At 36.3% G+C, this 22,260-nt stretch overlaps 1 protein-coding gene across 1 annotated transcript; it reads left to right on the top strand.

Moving 5' to 3' along the window:
* Positions 1 to 2,947: 2,947 nt before the first annotated feature.
* On the top strand, positions 2,948 to 21,221 carry LOC127160275 (NLR family CARD domain-containing protein 3). Its single transcript, XM_051102937.1, has 10 exons — positions 2,948 to 3,054; positions 4,322 to 4,400; positions 4,583 to 4,702; positions 5,108 to 5,206; positions 5,380 to 5,493; positions 5,598 to 7,376; positions 11,204 to 11,377; positions 17,234 to 17,407; positions 19,834 to 19,880; positions 19,965 to 21,221. Exons 2-10 carry the CDS (start codon positions 4,351 to 4,353, stop codon positions 20,519 to 20,521), a joined length of 3,114 nt encoding a protein of 1,037 aa, XP_050958894.1. The 5' UTR covers positions 2,948 to 3,054; positions 4,322 to 4,350; the 3' UTR covers positions 20,522 to 21,221.
* The last annotated feature ends 1,039 nt before the right edge of the window (positions 21,222 to 22,260 follow it).

The following is a 22,260-nucleotide window of genomic DNA, read 5'->3' as shown; positions in this document are numbered from 1 at the left end:
TTGGCCAAAAAGGGAAGATGTCTGTTGGGTGCCTCTCCAGCACATCATAAAATGAAATGAAAATTGATGTGCCAGTTACTTCCACTGGACAATGCTATGTCATAAAAGAAAATGAAACTGTGGATTCAGACACTTTCATGAACAACTTTCAGTAACTGTTATGTCACACATTTATTTGTGTTGGTGGTATACATTATTAAAGTGACTCATGTCTGGAAGTACTTTTTTTGTGTTTTGTATTTTTTGTATAAGTGGAACATTAATAAATTCTGTTGAAATGCCCATACCAAGTTGAATAGCAAAAGTGAACAATAGGATCAGTGACGAAACTCTGAGTTTTAAAAAAAATCATTACAGAAAAATTAGGCAAAACCCCATCCTAATTTTTTTATATTTTATCAATAACAATATGCTCTTTCAAAAAAACAAGTTTCATGTTCACACCTGGTGTCATTCATGGGAAATATTGCTCTGAACATTGGTGTAAATCAGTTTTTTTCCATATTTGGACCTTAATATCTCAACATCCATCAGACTCTATTGTCTGATGTCAAAGGATGTGAAAGACATGGTACATATCAGACCATTTACCAAGTTTGATGCTTATACATTGAAAATTGAGGTTTCTATGGACATCTGAAAACCCTTAAAGTAATAGTTTCAAAGAAAAGTAGAGGGCCAGCATTCAGGTGTAAATTCAGTAACAATGCTGTGAGTTGTAATTCATGCAGTTCTGGACTAGGACTCTTAGCCCAGAAAATTTCATGGACCTGGCACAAATAGTTCTGGAGATATTTCAGTCTGAACATGGTCACTCAGACTGTGATGCCAAAACGGGGTAAAAAACAAACTTTTTTACAGATTTTTTTGTGAAAAAAGTATGCACAGTAGAGATCTGAAATTTTGTATATGATCTATTGGGCATATTACCCATCACATAGATTTTTTTCAGACAAATCTGAGGAGGTCAGGTGGGGAACTTTTCCAAAATTTGATGATTCCAGCTGGAATGACCCAAAACTTTGCTTGAGAACTATATCCGGGGTCTTTTTTTTTCCCTGATGTTAAGGATTGTTTTCCTGAAATCAGAATTGTACCTGATCTTGAGAATTTCAGGTCTAATAGTCCTCTGTTATGTTTGACTGAAAATGAGAATGTTGATTTTTGTACTGTTAAAGGAAAGGTGACGTATAGATGCATTGTGAAAATAATTAATAAACATATATTGAAAGATAAAGTAGATACAGTATGGAGAGATAAACTGGAAGTGGCAGAGGGAGTAAAACCAGAATGGAGAATATTATACAAACCACCATTGACTAAAAGGGTAGGGGATCTGCAATGGAGAATATTATACGGTGCCATAGCTGTTAATGCATTTGTGTGTAAAATGAATCCTAATATAAATAAGTGTCCTTTTTGTTTAGAGAGAGAGAAACAATATTTCATTGTTTTATTGATTGTAAACGACTTTCTCCACTTTTTGATCTTTTAATTTCTTTATTTTCATTATTTGGAGTTTTCTTCACAAAACAATGTTTTATATTTGGTGTCAAATATAGCAGACTACAGAAATATAAATGTCAGTTGATGAATTTTGTTGCTGGTCAAGCTAAATTAGCAATTTATATTTCCAGGAAAGATGAAATAGAACAGAGAAATGGAAAGCATATTGTGTCAGTTTTTAAAAATATGATCAAATCAAGAGTTGTTGATTTTAATTATTATAAATTGATGAATGCAATTGATGTTTTTAAGATTGAATGGTGCTGTGATTTTGGGTTGTGCTATGTACTTAATGATGAGTTGTTTTTTATTAATGAGCTGAGATAGCGTTATAAGGTTTTGTGTTAATTGTTAAAATTGTTAATAAAGAGATTGTAAAAATAAAAAAAATCTCAAAGGCACTTCCTTATTAACGTAAGTTAGCAACAAAAATACTAATTTAATCATGAAACACTCAAGTTACAAGAGTAACTATCGCAAATATGTTACATGAGTAACAAGTTACATGAGTAACTATCGCAAATATGTTGCACTCTCATGTTTTGTGATTAGTGTTATAAGATTATCTTTTACACTGCAAGTAAAATGAAATGTAATAAATGTATTCAGTTAAAAATATTACTCATGCATTGTCTTGTTCCAGAACAAGAATTTACAGATAATTTACTCACGCCCTTGTCATCCAAGATGTTCATGTCTTTCTTTCTTCAGTTGATAAAAAATTGTTTCTTGAGGAAAACATTCCAGAATTTTTTCTCCATATAGTGGACTTCAAAGGTGCCCCCAAGTTTGAACTTCCAAAATGTAGTTTAAATGCAGCTTCAAATGGCTCTAAATGATCCCAGCCAAGGAAGAAGGGTCTTATCTAGCAAAATGATTGGTAATGTTTGACACAAATTGACAATTTATATACTTTTTAACCTCAAATGCTTGTCTGGTCTAAGTCTGTGTGAACTCTTTTTTCCATTTCAATATGGTCAATTCAGTTAGGATATGTCACAAAACTCCCATCTCATTTTCTTTCCCAACTGCAAAATCGACCTACATCGCTGCAGAAGTACCAACCCAGTGTTGACAAAGTGAACATGCCGAGAATATCAAACGCCCTTTACAAAAAAAAAAAAAAAAAAAAAAAAAAAAAAAAAAAAGGTAAAACAGCAATCTGGGCCGATTTTGACATTGAGGAAGAAAACAAGATGTACGTTTTTCGACCTACCCTAACTGTACTGGCCCGGATTACAGACTACACGTGCGCATCGCAGAGACGAGACAAGATGAGCGCTTGAGGTTAAAAAGTAAATAAATTGTAAATTTGTTTCAAAAATGACAGATCATTTCGCTAGACAAGACTCTCTTCCTTTACTTATAATGTTAATTAAGTTTGCACAAAAAATAATAATGAATAAATAAAAAATATGTGGCCCTTAAAAAAATTCTGACTCTCTTTCTAAAACCTGTTTTTAAGGGGTGTGTCAGGAATCAGTCACTGTTATAATTGGCTAACGTCATTGCATAGGAAACAGTTTCAACATCCCCACGCTACTGCATGTGAGTGTTTTGACAACATGATTTTTTTCAAAAAAAGGTTATTCCAAGACAAAGGTAATTTCCAGACAAAGCATTATGAAATCTTTCACTTAATGTTTGGGATGCAGCTGCAGTCAGATCTAGTACCACTTTATCTTTCAGCAAATGTTTCTTTGTGAACTCTCCATTCCTGATAGCACACGTACATCTCAGAGATGTCTATTTGATATTTGCATTTACATCTGCAAGGCATCTGCAAGATGTATTTGCTCATCTGTAATACGTCTATTGGACATTTCCTATCAGATGTCAAATTGATGTCTATTAGATGTCTTTAAGATGTTTATGATTTAGAATGTGTTTAAAACTGACTTCTTACAGATGTCTGCCAGATGTTTGTACACAGCAGATACTTTCCAGATCAAGAGATCTTTAACAGGCATCTTACAGACGTACATGTGCTATCAAAATCGTCCAATCCGGCAACAGTGGCCTTAATACAGAATCATTCTGAAAATTAAACAAATGAAAATTAGCCTCACTCACCCTCAAGCCATCCTAGATGTATATGAGTTTATTCCTTTAAACGAATACAATCAGAATTATATTTAAAAAAATGTCCTGGCTCTTCCAACTTTTATAGTGGCAGTGGATGGGGAGTCCATCCATCCTAAAAAGTGCTCCACACAGCTTCAGGGGGTTAATAAAGGTCTTCTGAAGTGAGAAGATGTGTTTTAGTACAAAATATTTTGTACTAAAACAAAATATCCATAAGATCCCTATTTAAAACTTAGAAAAACGTCATCTCTAGGATCCGCTAACTGTCGTACACATGTCCACAAGAGAGTTTCAGTAGATGATGTAGGCATAGCGTCCAATAATAATGAATAAATAATAATAATGAATAATAGCTACAATAATAGCTTTAATTAAAATATGCTAGTCATGCAAGAACCAAGTTTTGTTTACAGCAAATGAAAACTAGTCTCCTCATGCATTATATTGAAATCCTCCAATATTTTTCTTTACAAATCCTAGTTTTGTACTAGTAATTTATGATTTTGATGGTGTTTTGTTTTGCTCTCTCCTTTGTGCTTCCATGTTCGTCACTTCTCACACTACACCTACATCCTACATCATCTGCTGGAATGCCACTATGGTGCTGAAAGAATCAATTCTTTACAACGCAGAATATATTTATATTTTTAATAGGATGATTATATAACAATATTGAAACAGTTTTTGTGACTTTTTTTTTTTCTCACTTTTTTGTCACTTCCACCTACAGTCAGTAGTGGAGATCAAACTGTTTAGATCATGGATGAAACTCAAACATCTGGAGATGAAGATTTAATTCAAGGACATAGGTACTGTAACATTAAAAAAGTATTTTATGTTAGAACAAAAAAAGTGTTTGTTTTTTTAAGATAAAAATAACACCATAAAGGCTCCATAAGCACTTAAAAAAACTTTAAGTATATTACAATTATTATCTTACTGTATTAGTATATTATTCTCATCATAAAGCATTAAATCTGTTTTGTTTTAGTTCATTTCATCAGAAGAGATCAGAATCAGAGCTCGGCTGTGTGTCCGTAAAGAGGACTAAAGAGTCCGTAAAGAGTCATCCAATATGGTTTAAGAGTGGAGATAAACATCCTGGTCTCAGGTATAACATTTGTATAGAATATGATTAAAGCATGACATTTCATATTGTATCACAGGTCAGTTTACAGTTAATGTATGAGCACAGTGCGTGAAATGTTTATAAAATGCTTAAAGTGAATTTGTTATGATAAATGTATAGTACCCATTTCATTTTGTTTCTTTAACTACTATGTACTAACATTTAAAATGTATTATTTAATACAGTGCATTTATTGTGTACATATTTTTTTACATTGCACTTATGTTTAATTAAATACCTTCCTGTAATTACAACTGTAATTAATGTAGTTTCATCAATATGTATACTGTCAACCCTACCTCTACACCTTAACCCACCCTTAAACCCTTAAGTATAGAGGTTATGTTTATGGAACTGGCCCCTGAATAACTTTGATCTCTGTTTTAGTCCAGTTCATCAGAAGAGATCAGAAGCAGAGCCCAGCTGTGTGTCTATGAAGAGTGACAACTCTATGAGTCAGCCAATAAAGTTTAACAGTGGTCTCAAGTAAAATATCTCTATAAAATATTATTCTAATATAATATTTATATTATCATATATTACCACAGTTCAGTTCACTATTTTAGTTTAAACACAATGTATGAGATTATTATATTGTGCTATTAGGATTTTTTGCACATAATAATTTAAAATCTTAACTTTTATCTCTCGCTGTTTAGTTCAGTTCATCAGAAGAGATCAGAACCAGAGTCCAGCTGTGTGTCTATAAAGAGTGACACATCTATGATTCAGCAATTACAGTTAGATAGTGGAGACACACGGCCTGGTTCCAGGTATAACATTTTTGTAAGATATGATTTGAAGAAATGATATACAATATATACGATATTTGTGCTTATTAACTTGTGAGGAATAATGTGGAAATATTATTTTACAGCCAAGAAGTGCTCAATGCATTTAGGACTAATCTGATGAAAAGGTTTGAGTGTCTGTATGAGGGAACAGCAACACAGGGAAACCCAACACTGCTGAATGAGATCTACACAGAGCTCTACATCACAGAGAGTGAGAGTGGAGAGATCAATAATGAACATGAGGTGAGACAGATTGAGACACAATCCAGGAGAGCAGCAACAGAGGACACAGCCATCAAATGCAATGACATCTTTAGACTTTTACCTGGACAAGACAAACCCATCAGAACTGTGCTGACAAAGGGAGTCGCTGGCATTGGAAAAACAGTCTCTGTGCAGAAGTTCATCCTGGACTGGGCTGAAGGGAAAGAGAATCAGGACATCCAGCTCATATTTCCACTTCCTTTCAGAGAGCTCAACTTGATGAAGGACAAAACACTTTCAGGTCTTCTTAGTTTCTTTTTTCCTGAAACTAAAGAAATGGGAATATCCATTGAGGAATATAAAGTGTTGTTCATCTTTGATGGTCTGGATGAGTGTCGTCTGTCTCTGGATTTTAAGAGCAAAGTCAAACCGACTAATATATCTGAATCAGCCTCAATGGACGTGCTGCTGATAAACCTCATTGTGGGGAATCTGCTTCCCTCTGCTCTCATCTGGATCACCTCCAGACCAGCAGCAGCTGATCTCATTCCCTCTGATTGTGTCCATCGAGTGACAGAAGTAAAAGGCTTCAATGAGCCACAGAAGGAGGAATATTTCAGGAAGAGAATCAGTGATCAGAGTCTGGCCAACAGGATCATCTCACACCTGAAGTCATCAAGGAGCCTCTTTATCATGTGCCACATCCCAGTGTTTTGCTGGATCTCAGCCGCTGTTCTAGAGAAGATGTTGAGTCAAGCAGAGAGTGGAGAGATTCCCAAGACTCTCACTCAAATGTACACACACTTCCTGATCATTCAGACCAACATCACACATAAGAAGGACTATGAGAAGAACATGAAAGATGAAGACATGATCCTCAAACTGGGGAAACTGGCTTTTCAGCAGCTTGTGAAAGGAAACCTGATCTTCTATGATGAAGACCTGAGAGAGTGTGGCATTGATGTGACAGAAGCATCAGTGTACTCAGGATTGTGCACTCAGATCTTCAGAGAGGAGTTGGGCTTGTATCAGGGGAAAGTCTTCTGCTTTGTTCATCTGAGCCTTCAGGAACATCTAGCAGCTCTATATGTGCACCTCTCCTTTACATACAAGAAGACAAACGTATTTGACCAAAACAAACAAAGTCTGTTGTCTAAGATTTTTAACCAGAAGAAATATAATTCATTATTTGAGCTGCATCAGAGAGCTGTGGATGAGGCTTTACAGAGTAAGAATGGACATCTGGATCTTTTCCTGCGTTTCTTTCTGGGTCTTTCAGTGGAGTCCAATCAGACTCCTTTACGAAAACTACTGACACAGACAGGAAGCTGCTCCTACAACAAAGAGGAAACAGTTCAGTACATCAAACAGATGATCAGGGAGAATCGTTCTCCAGAGAAATCAATCAATCTGTTTCACTGTCTGAATGAACTGGGTGATGATTCACTGATGCAGGAGATTCAAGATTATGTGAAATCTGGAGAAATAAGGGAAGCCAAACTCTCCTCTTCACAGTGGTCAGCTCTGGTTTATGTGTTGCTGACATCAGAGCAGAAGATGGATGTTTTTGATCTAAAACAGTTTATTGGAGCACAAATGAAAGCAGATAAAGTTCTTCAGAAGCTGCTACCTGTGATTAAAGAATCCAGATCAGCTCAGTAAGTAACACTAAAAATGATTACTCACCTTAACACCATATTTATGATTTCTAGCCTTTTTTTTTAAACCAAAACTACAAAATGTGGAATAATCTCACATAATCACATTTCTGGTAGTGAGCAGAAAAGGTGTGTTGACAGGAATTTGCAAAATGTTCACATTCTCTTTTAATTGTAGCTGGTTTCAGTTTATCATTCATATTTTTTTCATATCTGAAAAGGTTGGGTTATTGTGGTGTCAAAGATGTGTGGCTGTGTGGCTATACATTGCTTTAAATGTTATTAAGTGAGAAGGTATAGTATATAAAACTAGCACAGTTATCTAAAAAAAACCATTAGCCAGGGATAACAGTTGAAAAAAAAAGTAGTATTATTATTATTATTATTACAAAGAATTCAGCAGTTCTGTCCTTAAAAAGGCTGTCTGTAAATATAAGCAGTTCTGTCCAGCTTTAGAGCCTGAATCAAGTGATGGTGCCAGTGCCTCTGGCACACAATTAAGCATTTCTAACTTGACAACGGATCCTGTTCATTGTTATAATAAAATACAGTCAGTCAAACATATTGAAAAACAATGCTATTTTACTTCCCCTCACTCCACAACAAATCCTTTACATTTAATGGTAGAACAGAACTAAGAACAAGAATTACAACATATGCTAACAAGCCAAAAATTAATGTAAAATTTTGGACTTTTTGTACAAAATTAATACATTTTAACTTAAAAGGAACATCAAATTAAGATATATATATTTGAAAGGTAACTCATCTTTTGCTTACCATATATAAAATAATTTTGGATACAATCTAGTAATATGAACATGATTTAATGTGCTTTTGAACTACAGAGAAACTGTGCTTTAACGTGAGCTGCCTATAGGCTAATTCTGTCATGTGACACCACATTCATTTTGTTAAAGCCCCTTTTCTTGACAAAAAGTGTTTTCAAACACATTTTTGGCTACATTTAAACTATTGATATAGAATTTATGTGCTAAAGTTAAATGGAAAAAGATTGTGTCAACACTTGAGAAATTTTATTGATAAATGGCATTTCCATCAACTACATTTTAAGGCTTTACATATTTTTTCACAAAAATCTTTGGATAGAAACCTGGCTACAGACTGTTGTTGGACAGTTCAATTGTTGTGTTTGCACACATGCTTCAGACAGTGATAACACTGATGACCTTCCCCATTGCAGTCAAAATCTGAGACATTTTCTGTCTCTTCAAATGAAAAACTTCAAAACATGGTAAAACACCCCATGATCAGTGTTTACTGTTTGTTTTTCATATATCTATAGCCTATATTTTGATTCAGAGTAATTGTAATTTGGATTTGGTCATCTGAATCATTAATTGAATCTGAATTTTGTATTACTGTGCATTACTGAATCATTTTGATCTACAATACACTTTTTGAACAACTGGGACCTGTAGATTGAGACAATATGTATTCTGAGCAGTGGTAATTTAACAAGGGCTTTTGTTGTACTCGAATTTGACCCATTTTTTATCATCCTTTTTAAGTCTTCTTCTGAGGTCAATTCTGTCTTAGTCCTCTTAGCGCATCTTCTTCCAGAAATGAAAAGTAGCCGAGATGAACTTGATAAAAAGTCTTGCTGCTTTGTTTATGGAGGTGATGTGGGTGTTTATATGTTGGCACGTCTCACATGGACGATTGTCATTTCAATAGCCAATCGGCTCGTGGACATGATCAAATTAGATATAATGAGCTCAGACAGTAAAGACTGTACATCATGTTGGTTTCACATGGACTTTACTGATTACTTTAACAGGAAATATTTGTTTTTGACATGACTTACTTCTTTTAAAAGTAGACACTTCAAGCCTTCTATAGATTTATCCTCTCATGTCTGTGTCTCAAGAATTTACTGTTTTGGTTCATTTTTGTGACACGTTTCAGAGAGCAGTTCATGGAGACAGAAAAAAACAGAAAGCGCACCCTGTTTGTTTTCTTTATTTTACAAAGGCATACCCTTTATAGTCTGCCTTATAGACCCTTTAGTAGACCCTTTATAGATCTGTATCATGTACAGTCGTGGCCAAAAGTTTTGAGAATGACACAAATATTAGTTTTCACAAAGTTTGCTGCTAAACTGCTTTTAGATCTTTGTTTCAGTTGTTTCTGTGATGTACTGAAATATAATTACAAGCACTTCATACGTTTCAAAGGCTTTTATCGAGAATTACATGACATTTATGCAAAGAGTCAGTATTTGCAGTGTTGGCCCTTCTTTTCAGGACCTCTGCAATTCGACTGGGCATGCTCTCAAACAACTTCTGGGCCAAATCCTGACTGATAGCAACCCATTCTTTCATAATCACTTCTTGGAGTTTGTCAGAATGAGTGGGTTTTTGTTTGTCCACCTGCCTCTTGAGGATTGACCACAAGTTCTCAATGGGATTAAGATCTGGGGAGTTTCCAGGCCATGGACCCAAAATTTCAACGTTTTGGTCCCCGAGCCACTTAGTTATCACTTTTGCCTTATGGCACGGTGCTCCATCGTGCTGGAAAATGCATTGTTCTTCACCAAACTGTTGTTGGATTGTTGGAAGAAGTTGCTGTTGGAGGGTGTTTTGGTACCATTCTTTATTCATGGCTGTGTTTTGGGCAAAATTGTGAGTGAGCCCACTCCCTTGGATGAGAAGCAACCCCACACATGAATGGTCTCAGGATGCTTTACTGTTGGCATGACACAGGACTGATGGTAGCGCTCACCTTTTTTTTTCTCCGGACAAGCCTTTTTCCAGATGCCCCAAATAATCGGAAAGAGGCTTCATCGGAGAATATGACTTTGCCCCAGTCCTCAGCAGTCCATTCACCATACTTTTTGCAGAAGATCAATCTGTCCCTGATGTTTTTTTTGGAGAGAAGTGGCTTCTTTGCTGCCCTTCTTGACACCAGGCCATCTTCCAAAAGTCTTCGCCTCACTGTGCGTGCAGATGCGCTCACACCTGCCTGCTGCCATTCCTGAGCAAGCTCTGCACTGGTGGCACTCCGATCCCGCAGCTGAATCCTCTTTAGAAGACGATCCTGGCGCTTGCTGGACTTTCTTGGACACCCTGAAGCCGCCTTAACAAGAATTGAACCTCTTTCCTTGAAGTTCTTGATGATCCTATAAATTGTTGATTTAGGTGCAATCTTAGTAGCCACAATATCCTTGCCTGTGAAGCCATTTTTATGCAACGCAATGATGGCTGCACGCGTTTCTTTGCAGGTCACCATGGTTAACAATGGAAGAACACTGATTTCAAGCATCACCCTCCTTTTTACAATTTCAAGTCTGCCATTCTAACCCAATCAGCCTGACATAATGATCTCCAGCCTTGTGCTCGTCAACATTCTCACCTGGTTAACAAGACGATTACTGAAATAATCTCAGCAGGTCCTTTAATGACAGCAATGAAATGCAGTGGAAAGTTTTTTTTGGGATCAAGTTAATTTTCATGGCAAAGAAGGACTATGCAATTCATCTGATCAGTCTTCATAACATTCTGGAGTATATGCAAATTGCCATTATAAAAACTTAAGCAGCAACTTTTCCAATTTCCAATATTTCTGTAATTCTCAAAACTTTTGGCCACGATTGTATTGCTCTTATCTGTACAATTAAAAATGATGGAGTAATTTAAGTTCCTTTAGAGGTTATTAGGGAAAAAAAAAAAGCCACAAAACTGGCATGTTTGTCGACCCCAGAGGGATAATGAGTGGGAAACATTGCAGTCAAAGGTTTTTGAAAGTCATCACAATAGTCAACACAATAAGTAAACACATTATATTGCTATTTGTTCTTTACACAGGCTATGCGGATGTAATCTGACTGCTCAGTCCTGTAAAAGTTTGTCTTCAGTTCTACAATCCTCAAACACTGTCCTGAAAGAACTGGACCTGAGTAACAATGACCTGAACGATTCTGGGGTGAAGATTCTTTCTGATGGACTGAAAAGTCCAAACTGTCAGCTGGAAATTCTGAGGTAAATGGTTTCAGTCAAATAAATTAACATGTAAGCAGCTTGTGATCCAGTACTTTCAGTGTCTTTGAGTGGCTTAGAAATGCTGAGTGTGCAGTTCATTTCAGCTACACGGAACGTCTGAGGAACACTCTTTTTATAAATAGCTTTAAGATACAAATGAGAGTATATAAAAGTTATGTCACTGACAATTATCAAATGACTTATTCAATTATTATTAAATTATATTTTGTTTCAGGTGGTTGTTGCGGTTTTTATCTTTTATCTTTATATTCTTACACGCAGCATCATGTATATATATTGGCTTGTATTATCCATGTGTGTGTGTCTCCTGCTTTGTTGGGGGGTTATTTCATTTATGTTGTATCAGCAATATGTAACACAGCAGCATGTCTGTGGTTGTATTTGCAAGTGGAGTCTCAGTACTTGCTCTGCCGCAGCAGCAGCAGCAGCATAGCAGATCTGTTCCACCAAGACCAAACACATTAATGTTGCCATGTACACCAATCAGGCATAACATCATGACCACTGACAGGTGAAGTGAATAACACTGATCATCTCTTCAACACCCCACCTGTTAGTGGGTGTGATATATTAGGCAGCAAGTGAACTTTTTGTCTTCAAAGCTGATGAGTTAGAATCAGGAAAAATGGACAAGCGTAAGGATTTGGAGTTTGAGAAGGGCCAAATTGTGATGGCTAGACGAATGGGTCAGAGCATCTCCAAAACTGCAACTCTTGCCAGCGACAGATTTATGGGCGGTCAAGGCTCATTGATGCACGTCGGAAGCAAAGGCTACTCCGTGTGGTCTGATCCAACATCTGAGATACTGTAGCTCAAATTGCTTAAGAAGTTAATGCTTATTCTGATGGAAAGGTGTCAGAATACACAGTGCATCACAGTTTGTTGTATATACAGCAGACAAGCCATTGTGACCATGCTGACCCCGTCCACCACCGAAACCACCAAGAGTGGGCACGTGAGTATCAAAACTGGACCATGGAACAATAGAAGAAGTTGGCCTGGTATGATGAATCATGTTTTCTTACATCAGATGGATGTCCGGGTGCATGCACATCACTTACCTGGGGAACACATGGCACCAGGATGCACTATGGGAAGCATTAAGCTGGCACAGGTAGTGTAAAGCTTTGGGCAATGTTCTGCTGGGCAACCTTGTGTCCTGCCATCTGTGAGATGTGCTGAACAAACAAGTCTGATCCATGGAGGCCCCTCACAACTTACAGGACCTAAAGGATCTGCTGCTAACATCTTGGACTCCACTAGAAGGTGAATCCCTGAAGGTGTGCTGTGGTATCTAGCACCATGCCTCAACAGGTCAGGGCTGTTTTGGCTGCAAAAGGGGGACCAACACAATATTAGTAAGCTTATCATAATGCTATGCCTGATTGGTGTATATTACTAGTTAAATTATCTGAAAGTTGTCATGACTGAAATATTGTTATTATCAGCAGAATTAGTTGTTGTATTACCTTACTTGGAGCAGCAGAATAGGCTTTGGCTTTGCAGGCATGATGTTAGCAGGCCCTGGAGTAGCAGGCATGACATGGGCAGGCTTTGGCTTGGCTGGCATGGTGGTAGGGCTGCACAGTTAAACAAATTTCTAATTGTGATTGCAATTACAGATTCCACAATTATCTAAACATTCAAAGGCACAATTACATAAAAAAAAAAATCCACTTACATTATTCTGCTTTTTTAAAAAGCAGTGTGGGTGGGTGAGTGTGCGTGGGAGAGAGTGAGTGTGTGAGTTTTTCCTACAGGTTATCTTAAGGGTTTTTTCCTCATTGTTTTAATTTTTACATTTTTACTTTTCTATGTTCAAAGAAGAAACTATATATAAAAATGTGGCATGCCGTTGCTTCAAACAATAGTATAAATCTATTCAAAACATTGTTCAATGTAAATTGTGATAATCATAATTAATAATCGCAGTTACAATTTCAAGGGAATAATCGACAATTATGATTTTTGTCATAAACATGCAGCCCTACATGGTGGCTACTGCTGGTTTGTTGGGTCCCTCATTCACAATCCCCACAGTGAAAGCAGATCCACTCAATCGTAGTCAATATATTATGTAACCAGTGCAGAATGTAGTGGCATTAAACTGATGTTCTTTTGTTAATTTTTAAGGGCAATGTCGTTGAAACACACCTGGTCACACAGTTCACAAAAGTCTGCCACATAATCTTCAATCGCCCGATAGCCTTGATGTAACTGCAGAAGTGCAACTGCTGGATTCATTTTTGCGGTTGTGTATTCTGTAACGAATGTCCACTAAGGCGAGTTTAGGATGAACCCAAGTGCAGTTTTTTGAAACAGTGAAGTAACCCAAAATGCAAACATAATCCAAACAGAGATGAGACTTGACTTGACTTGAACAAACTTAACATAAACAGACTTGACTTGGCATGAGTAGACATGGTTAGGCATGTACAGACTTGAACAAAAACAGAAACTCACCAACAGCAGGTTATAACATACATACATAACAAGGAACAATGGCTACATGAGGGATATATATAAAGAGTTCAGATGCAAAACCAGCTAAAAGCCATCTCGGTCAAAAATGAGATAATGATACTGAGTGAATGCTCCTGACACATATTATATGTCCATCAAATACTTTTACTTCAAACTCGTTAAATTCCAGCCTCAGCCCAATCAGAAGTACCAGTACTTACATAGAAACCTATACAAAGAAGCCAGAAAGAAATGCTCATTTTAAAGAAATACGTGAGATGGATTTAGCTGGTTTTGCATCTGAATTCTTCATATATCAAACAATCAGGGTCACATGACACAAACTAACCAATGAGAAACAAGACACATGACTAGAACAACCAATCAGAACATGACACATTGAACAAGGGAACCAATAGGTGTGTTCGACATGAACTACAGCTACAGACGGCGATCAACAAGAGTAGCTGAGAGCAGTCGCAGGGGGAGTTGTAAAACGGAGGCGTCAAGTCGGACACTTTCTGCTCTCGTTAGAGACGCTCTCGCTGTGTTTGCTTACTCTGTCACAGATAAGGTGAATTAAATGCAATATTTGTCAAATACACAGACATTTCAAAAGCGTTTTCATGAGCAACAGAACACTTTTCATATACTGCTTAATACAGCGCCACCTGAACAAGAATAATGTTCAACATAAACATATTCTATTTAAATAGTAAAAAGTGATGTTATATGTTTTTATCAGTGTTTTATGAGAAACATAACTCAATACAACATTGCGACTACAGTAAAACACAGATTTATGAGAATTATCGGACTTGAGGATGTTGGAACAAACTCAAAACACACATGATAGTTGTCATGCGGTGAATCTGGCCAATCTCGAAACTGCTGTGTCGCCATCAGACCTCCCGCAGCCGCTCTGAAGAAACTGCACCGCCTGAGTCAGCCGGCTGCTCTCGAATCGCTATCTCTGTACTTTGATGCCACACATGACAGTCACGTGGTGTCGGTGCTGTCTCAAGTCAGACAAAATTTCCAATGGCATCCACTGCTTCAAGTCAGAATTTGATCGAGCTGTGCAGCGCTGCGTTAAGTAGAACACACCTAATGGCAGGATAACATGAGGGCAAGGGAATCACATGACTAGATAAGGACATGGCTGAACTTCCAAATAAAAGACATGAAAACATGAACAACAAACAAAACCCCACGTTACAATGTGTCAGATTTGCATCTTGTGTGTCAGGTTTTAAAAAGACAGTGCTGATTTTACAGTGAAACCTGCTAAAGTGTCATTGATAGAAAACAAACAACAAAAGAAAAAGAAATCATCACTAGACTGCTCTAGTTGCTCATTAACTTTTGTAGCTTGAATAAAGAATAATCTATATAGTTTATGCATATACAGTTTATAGTTTATGTAAATGATTGTTTTAAAATCACTTAAATTAAAAGTTATATATCTCAGAGCCTATTAAATGTTCAAAATAATGGCCTCAATTCTACTGTAAAGTTGAATAATAGGCTATTTAGTAAAAAGATGCCATTAAACACATATATAAAATGTACTATTTTTCTGTTGTTTCTACATTTGCAGGTTCAATGTGAAATCATATCTATAACTTGTGGAAAATGGGCATCCGATGATCCCTTTAATAACTCCTTTAATAACGTTGGCCTTTTCTGTGGATCATACCATCACAAACTCACCAGTCTGATTTTAGTCAGAGGTTGTAGGTGACTAATACCCCTTTTGCCAGTCGCCTACTGCTTACTTTTTACAAAAAGTGTAGTTTGCTTAGTCTACTCCTGTACAACTTGCTAACATCACTGATAGACACAAATCAGGTTTCAGATGATGTGCCTACTGCTCCATTCAGTCCTGAGCCTTCAGTTTGTTCTATCCTGGTCAGGAATTTAGATCTACATGATCTATTAGTCATGATGATTTTAGAAGAGATATCAAATATAAATATAATATATAACAATTTATTTGTCAGGTAAAAATGTATTATGCCAATTATACAATTAAACAATGAGAATCCAATTCAGAAGTAAATTCAGTTCCAATTCAGATAAATACATAACATCAATTACTCAAAGATAAATCTAGATAAAGATAAATCTAATTACTCAGATAAAGAGTGGGAGATTGTTGAGTGTCTGTAGTAAAATCAAATACACTCTTTGTCTGGAACTCTGTGTAATCCTTTATTCACAGCTCAGCATGTACTACTCTCCTTCCTCATTCTCTCATCCTTAACACACATATAAGAGCTCCCTCTAGAGGCTTACTCAGAACTCCACAGAGATGCATACCTGACCACAGGGGGTACACAGCAGCATGTGAGAGACTTGGATGCAAAGCTCCAGAGACTCTCACACACAGTGTGGGGGTTCTTCTGAATACAGAATCCCAAAGTAGTGTTTTGTCACTTCGCTTATATACCCAGACCAGAACAAACAAATCTTTCAATCAGTTGTAAAAACATAAAGCCCTTTTGGTTTGTCAGGAGATCTCGCGACCCAGGGTCACACCTGGCTGGAGATTTTCACCCGACCCTAAGGGGAAAACACACCCCTCAGCAGCAAAACACAATTCTACAAAAATGTTCAATCTTCCTCATAATACAAGTGACTGCTGTGAAATTGAGACCATTTTACCAAACACACAGAGACCTTTAGATTGATACCAAACATGAAGGGGAAAAACAACATATTCACAAAATATAACACACATGGTATATGGATATTCTTGCTTTGGTGGAAGAAGAGTGAGATGCAGGGAGGGGAGAGGAGAGAGAGGAAGGGGGTCGTAATTCAGCAAGGGGGTGTTGTTTGCTCTTTTTGGAGATCTCTTCTGCAGATTTGTTTTAATGTTTTGTTGCATGGCATCTGTTTTTGAATTTGCATGCAAATTCTTATTAGTTTATTTAAGAGATACATTCAAAACATTTGGGACAAATCTAATTCATTCAACAAAATGAACAGAAACAATGACAAAATGAATATTAATAAGGAGATTTATCATGACATGTTTAATATGTGTAATATATTAGCTTATCCAGCTGCAATATATTAGATTATTTTGGTGTTTTTTATGTCTGTATTGTGATAGGACAGTATTGTAGACAGGAAGCGAGGGGGTGAGGAAAGGTAGTCGAACCAGGACTTGAACTCGGGATGGCCAAAGTGCAATGCTGCTACATGTCAACAAACTGCCCATGAGGCTATTTTGTGGATTTGTGGACACAAAACCTAAAAGACATGACCATATAGGAATAATTAATGGCTTAAATGGCTATAAACATGTGAAAAATATGTCTGATTGTCAAACTGACGTCTTGTGGTCTATTGTTGTATTTGTAGATTGTCTGGCTGTATGGTGACAGAAAAAGGATTCAGATATGTGTCTTCAGCTCTGAGTGCAAATCCCTCACACCTGAGAGAGCTGGATCTGAGCTACAATCACCCAGGAGATTTAGGAGTCAAGCTGCTCTCTGAAAAACTGGAGGACTCAAACTGCTCATTGGACAAACTGAAGTATGTCTAGTAGGACATTTTTGGTTTTATTATTTTAACTTCTCAGTGTGTATGTGTGTGTATGTGTGTATACTTGGGGTATATAACATTACACGTATTTGCCCAGAAGATTTTCGCCATGGGTTTTCGTTTTAACACTCTCCTTGTGTTAGCTACATTACGGAGCCTCTCCCAGTATTTCATAGATCCTTTAGTCTAGTTAAGTCTTTTTCTAGTCTAGTCTAGTCTAGTCTGTGTGGATTATCCTTTTTCCTCGCCCCTTAGATCACATTTGCACCAACTGACCCTCACCTATCCCTGGATTACTCTCGTGTCTTGCCTGTACTGTACCTGTTTGCTGATGACCCTGCCTGTTGTATTACCATGTCTCAATTCAACAAAAGCTTGCACTTGGATCCGCCCGCTTCACATCTCATTCGCTCCATTACACTACCACTGTTTTAACAAACATTGTTAATATACACCTAGCTAACAAAACCAAACAATATACATTTTAATCCTATAAAAGTGTGCACACTGAAAGAAATAAACAGCAGATGTTCATGTTAGCAGCTTCTTTAACTTGAGTAAACTGTATTAATATACATATAGTTAATAAAACTAAACAATGTATGTTTTAATGCTAGTGAATAAAAGGAAATTATCCATCCACATACCTCTGCTCAAAAACAGTGCCTTAATCAGTTGTGATCTTTGTCTCAGGCTGATGACCTAAACTTCCAGAGAGGCATGCCCAGGCCTGTTGTACAACACCCCAGTCCCTTGACTCCACCTCCATGTCAGAACAATGGCAGAAAGTAGAAGTTAAAGATTCATCCGTGCTGGATATATAGGTCCGGGTCGCTAAAGACCCGAATATGTAATAATGATTGGCGAAACATTCATGCATTAAAGGGTTAAAAACTACACATTTTGCCTGAAAGACCTTTTCATATGTTTCATATCGTTATGTGACCATGATAACATTGGCATTTTGTTCATTTCGCACCTATTTTTATATGCATATCGCATTAAACAAAAACAAAAAACAAAAAAAAAAAAAAACACTGGATGGAAATGACAAGATGTGCAGAAATTCTAAAAATGTGCATAAAAAAAACGTATGCACACAACTGAGTAGGATGAACTTTTTATCCAATATAAAAAAATGTGCACAAACTACAATGGAAACATTTACCAATGTAAAATTTGGTAATTACATTGAGAGTCTTCTCCTATATTTTTAGTGATATTTAGTGCGAGTTTATCAGGAAGTGCTAAATTTGTTCTCTTTGACTAGCTGGTGCTTTACTTGCAAATGTTTTGTGTTTATAAATGTTTATAAGTTAAATTCGCATCTTTGGATGGAAACATAGCTAATGATTATAATGATGCTGATGATGTGTAGTTTAAAAAGTGTGTCATTTATGTTGGTAAATGGCACTGTTATCTCTTCTACTCATTAGTGCTGTTTGTCTCATCCATATCACCTGAAAATATAGCATTCTGTGTATAAATCAAGTGGCTCTGATATGTTTTGTGGTCTGCGCAGATTCACACATATCCACTCTGTGCTACTGTGTCTTTGGACTGTAGCAGACTATGTGCATGCTGTGGCAGTTCATGTCACAAAACACAAAACCGGACTTCTTTCACCCCAAAATGTACAGTCTTAAAATAAAAAAAACTAAAAAATTAAAAAAAAAAAAAATGCACAGGAAGTTTGACGAGAAGCTGAAGTGCAGGGTGATGTCATCAAACTTGTTAATACATACTGGCAGAAGTTAGAGACTGTAAGTATTATATGTGTGCATCTAAATGCAAATTTTGTAATTTTTTTGTCATTATTATCCCAGGGGTCTAATTTTAACAAAATAACCGTACTATAATATTTATTTAAACAATCCCAAAAACACTGATGTTTTCACAGATCCCTCTTTAACAAAGACACAACTTTAATATTAAATATAATGCAATGTCATAGATTAAATTAAAAAATTACACCATTTAACCTCAAAGCTATTTTGACTGACTAAATCTCACTAATGCTGACATTCATATGAAATGACAAAATTATAAACAGTGTTTACCAAAAGTGCTGAGATTAGATTTTGTCATATTGTGTTATTTTTTGTCAAGAGAAAAATCATCTTACATCATCTTATCCTACACTAAATGACTTGGCTTACAGTATTTCTCTGTTTTTGTCAGGGTAAAACTGTGGAATTCAGCTGCTATATTTTAACATTAAACATTTTAAACATTTGATGCAGCTGTTGATTTATTCAAGTTTTTGTGAAGTGCAGGGGGAAAAAATGGTACAGAATGGCTATGTGTGAGACTAGTTTAGTCTCTGTGAAACAACTGAAAAAGATCAAATCAAGTCAAAATTATAATTGAAAATATAATTTGATTTTGCAATTATTAACTGTGACTGTGTTTTACAGTGTGGATCATGGAGGAGAATCCAGGATTACAGCAGGACTGAAGAAATGTACGTCTACAAACACAAACACTCTCACACACAGACAAAGCTTTAGTGATTGTTGTTTTATAAATGTCTCTGTTTTTTGTTCAGATGCCTGTTTTCTCACACTGGATCCAAACACAGCACACACTGACTTCATACTGTCTGAGGAGAACAGAAAGGTGACACGTGTGGAAGAGGATCAGTCATATCCTGATCATCCAGACAGATTTAAATATTGGCATCAGGTGTTGTGTAGAGAGAGTGTGTGTGGACGCTGTTACTGGGAGATTGAGTGGAGTGGATATCGTGTGTTTATTTCAGTGTCATATAAGAGCATCAGCAGGAAGGGAGATGGTGTTGAATGTGTGTTTGGATGTAATGATCAGTCCTGGAGTTTGTACTGCTCTCGCTCCAGATACTCATTTAGACACAATAAGGTAGAGACTTTTCTCCCTGTAGAGTCTATCAGCTATAAAATAGGAGTGTATGTGGATGTGAGTGCAGGAACTCTGTCCTTCTACAGCATTTCTGACACAATGAGCCTCATCCACACAGTCCAGACAACATTCACTCAGCCGCTCTATCCTGGGTTTGGTATTGTTTCTGGATCATCAGTGAAACTACTAAACTTCACTACATCAAAGCTACAGCACTGGGAAATGTAGCAAGCTAAGCTACAGCACCATGGCAAAAGTAGTTTAATACATCTACACTATTTTTTAAAATGTCATTTTTTATTTTGAATCAACATCATACCAAGTCAGTGCTCTCTCAGTGATCAATAAAACTGTCGGTCAAACAGATATAGACAGGCATAATAGTTTAGTTCTGTTTGTTTATTCAACAACTGGTCCAAACCAATTTGGAAACCAAAAACAGTATAATGTTCAGGGCTACCAATTGGTAGTTGCTCTTGTGGCTTTATTGTTTACAGATACATTTATATAAATGGTAATACTCACAATAAGGTTCATTAGTTAACAATATTAACCAATGTACTTAACATATGAAGAGTTAGCAATAGATCTGCAGGGTTTATTAATCTTAAATGTTAATTTAAACATTTACTTATGTTTTATTAAAATTTAAAAGTTGTTTTGTTAACATTAAAGGAGAGGTTCACTTCCAGAACAAAAAATGTACAGATAATGGACTATGTACTTTTACAGATAATCACAGTTTATAGATAATTTACAGTTTTTCCTCCAACTTCACATTCATCATACATTGCATTTTCATTTTGTAAACACTGGGTCGGTACTTCTGCAGCAAAGAAGATCAAACACCTTTTACAAAAAAAAAAAAAGGTAAAACAGTGATGTAAGTTGGATGAAAAAATCAGATGTTTTTCGACACCCTAACTGAAAAAAAAAACCCTGAATGTTTTCCTCAAAAAAAAAAAAAAACTAATTTCATCACAACTTAAAAAAGAAAAACATGAACATGTTGGGTGACAAGTAAATTATCTGTAAACTTTTGTTCTGGACATGAACTTCTCCTTAAATGCACTGTGAACAAACATGAACTACCAGGGAACAACTGCATTTTCTTTACCAAACATTAACAAAGATTAATTAATAGTGTAATGAATGTATTGTTCATTGTTCGCTCATGTTAGTTAATACACTAGCTAACATTAGTAAATTATTTTTTATTATATAGTGTTACCATACAAATGAATAAGCCTATAGGCATGTGTCATTATATTATTAACAGTTCACCATAATTAAGTTCAAATACACAGTTTTTGACCAGCGAATGTTTTTTCATCCATCATTACATTACCGCCACATCAAAGGCAGTACTTGCAGTACATTTATGTTTTCATGAACTTGCAGGTTATACAGTTTTCTGTCACTATGTGGACACTCTGTTTTTCTGTTATTATATCAAATATAATAATATAAAAGTTCAGCGCTAAACAAATGCCAGACTAAGGCACTCTTCTCTGCTCCTCAAATAGAAAAAACATTATCCTTTATAGTATTTCTTCAATAAAGAAAACATTGTACTTATTGAATCAACAGTTCTTTATTTACCTTTAAACTGCAAACAAGCTGAGATGCTCCCAAATGCATGCTGCACTTCAGTGACGAGAGAGGCAGGAGGAATAATGAGGTTTGACTGACAGTTTGAGGAGCCAATGGAGTTATGTGGTTTAGTGGTGGTGGCGTCACTTTTAACCTTTAACTTTTGATCAGCAGTTATATTTCTGATTTGAACTTCAGCTTCAGAAATGCTTTGGAAAACATAGTTTTTGTTGACGTTACCCTGCTGAAAAAAAAAAAAAAAAAACAGCTAAAACCAGCCTAGGCTGGTTGGCTGGTCTTAGCTGGTTTAAGCTGGAAGTAGCTGGTCTGCATGGCCAGGCTGGTTTTAGCTAGTGGTCTACCAACCTGACCAG

The sequence above is a fragment of the Labeo rohita genome, unplaced genomic scaffold (assembly GCF_022985175.1).
Source record: "Labeo rohita strain BAU-BD-2019 unplaced genomic scaffold, IGBB_LRoh.1.0 scaffold_312, whole genome shotgun sequence".
Lineage (NCBI taxonomy): Eukaryota > Metazoa > Chordata > Actinopteri > Cypriniformes > Cyprinidae > Labeo > Labeo rohita.
The sequence above is the reverse complement of the archived record's forward strand: the minus strand, read 5'-3'. Positions and strand labels throughout refer to the sequence as shown.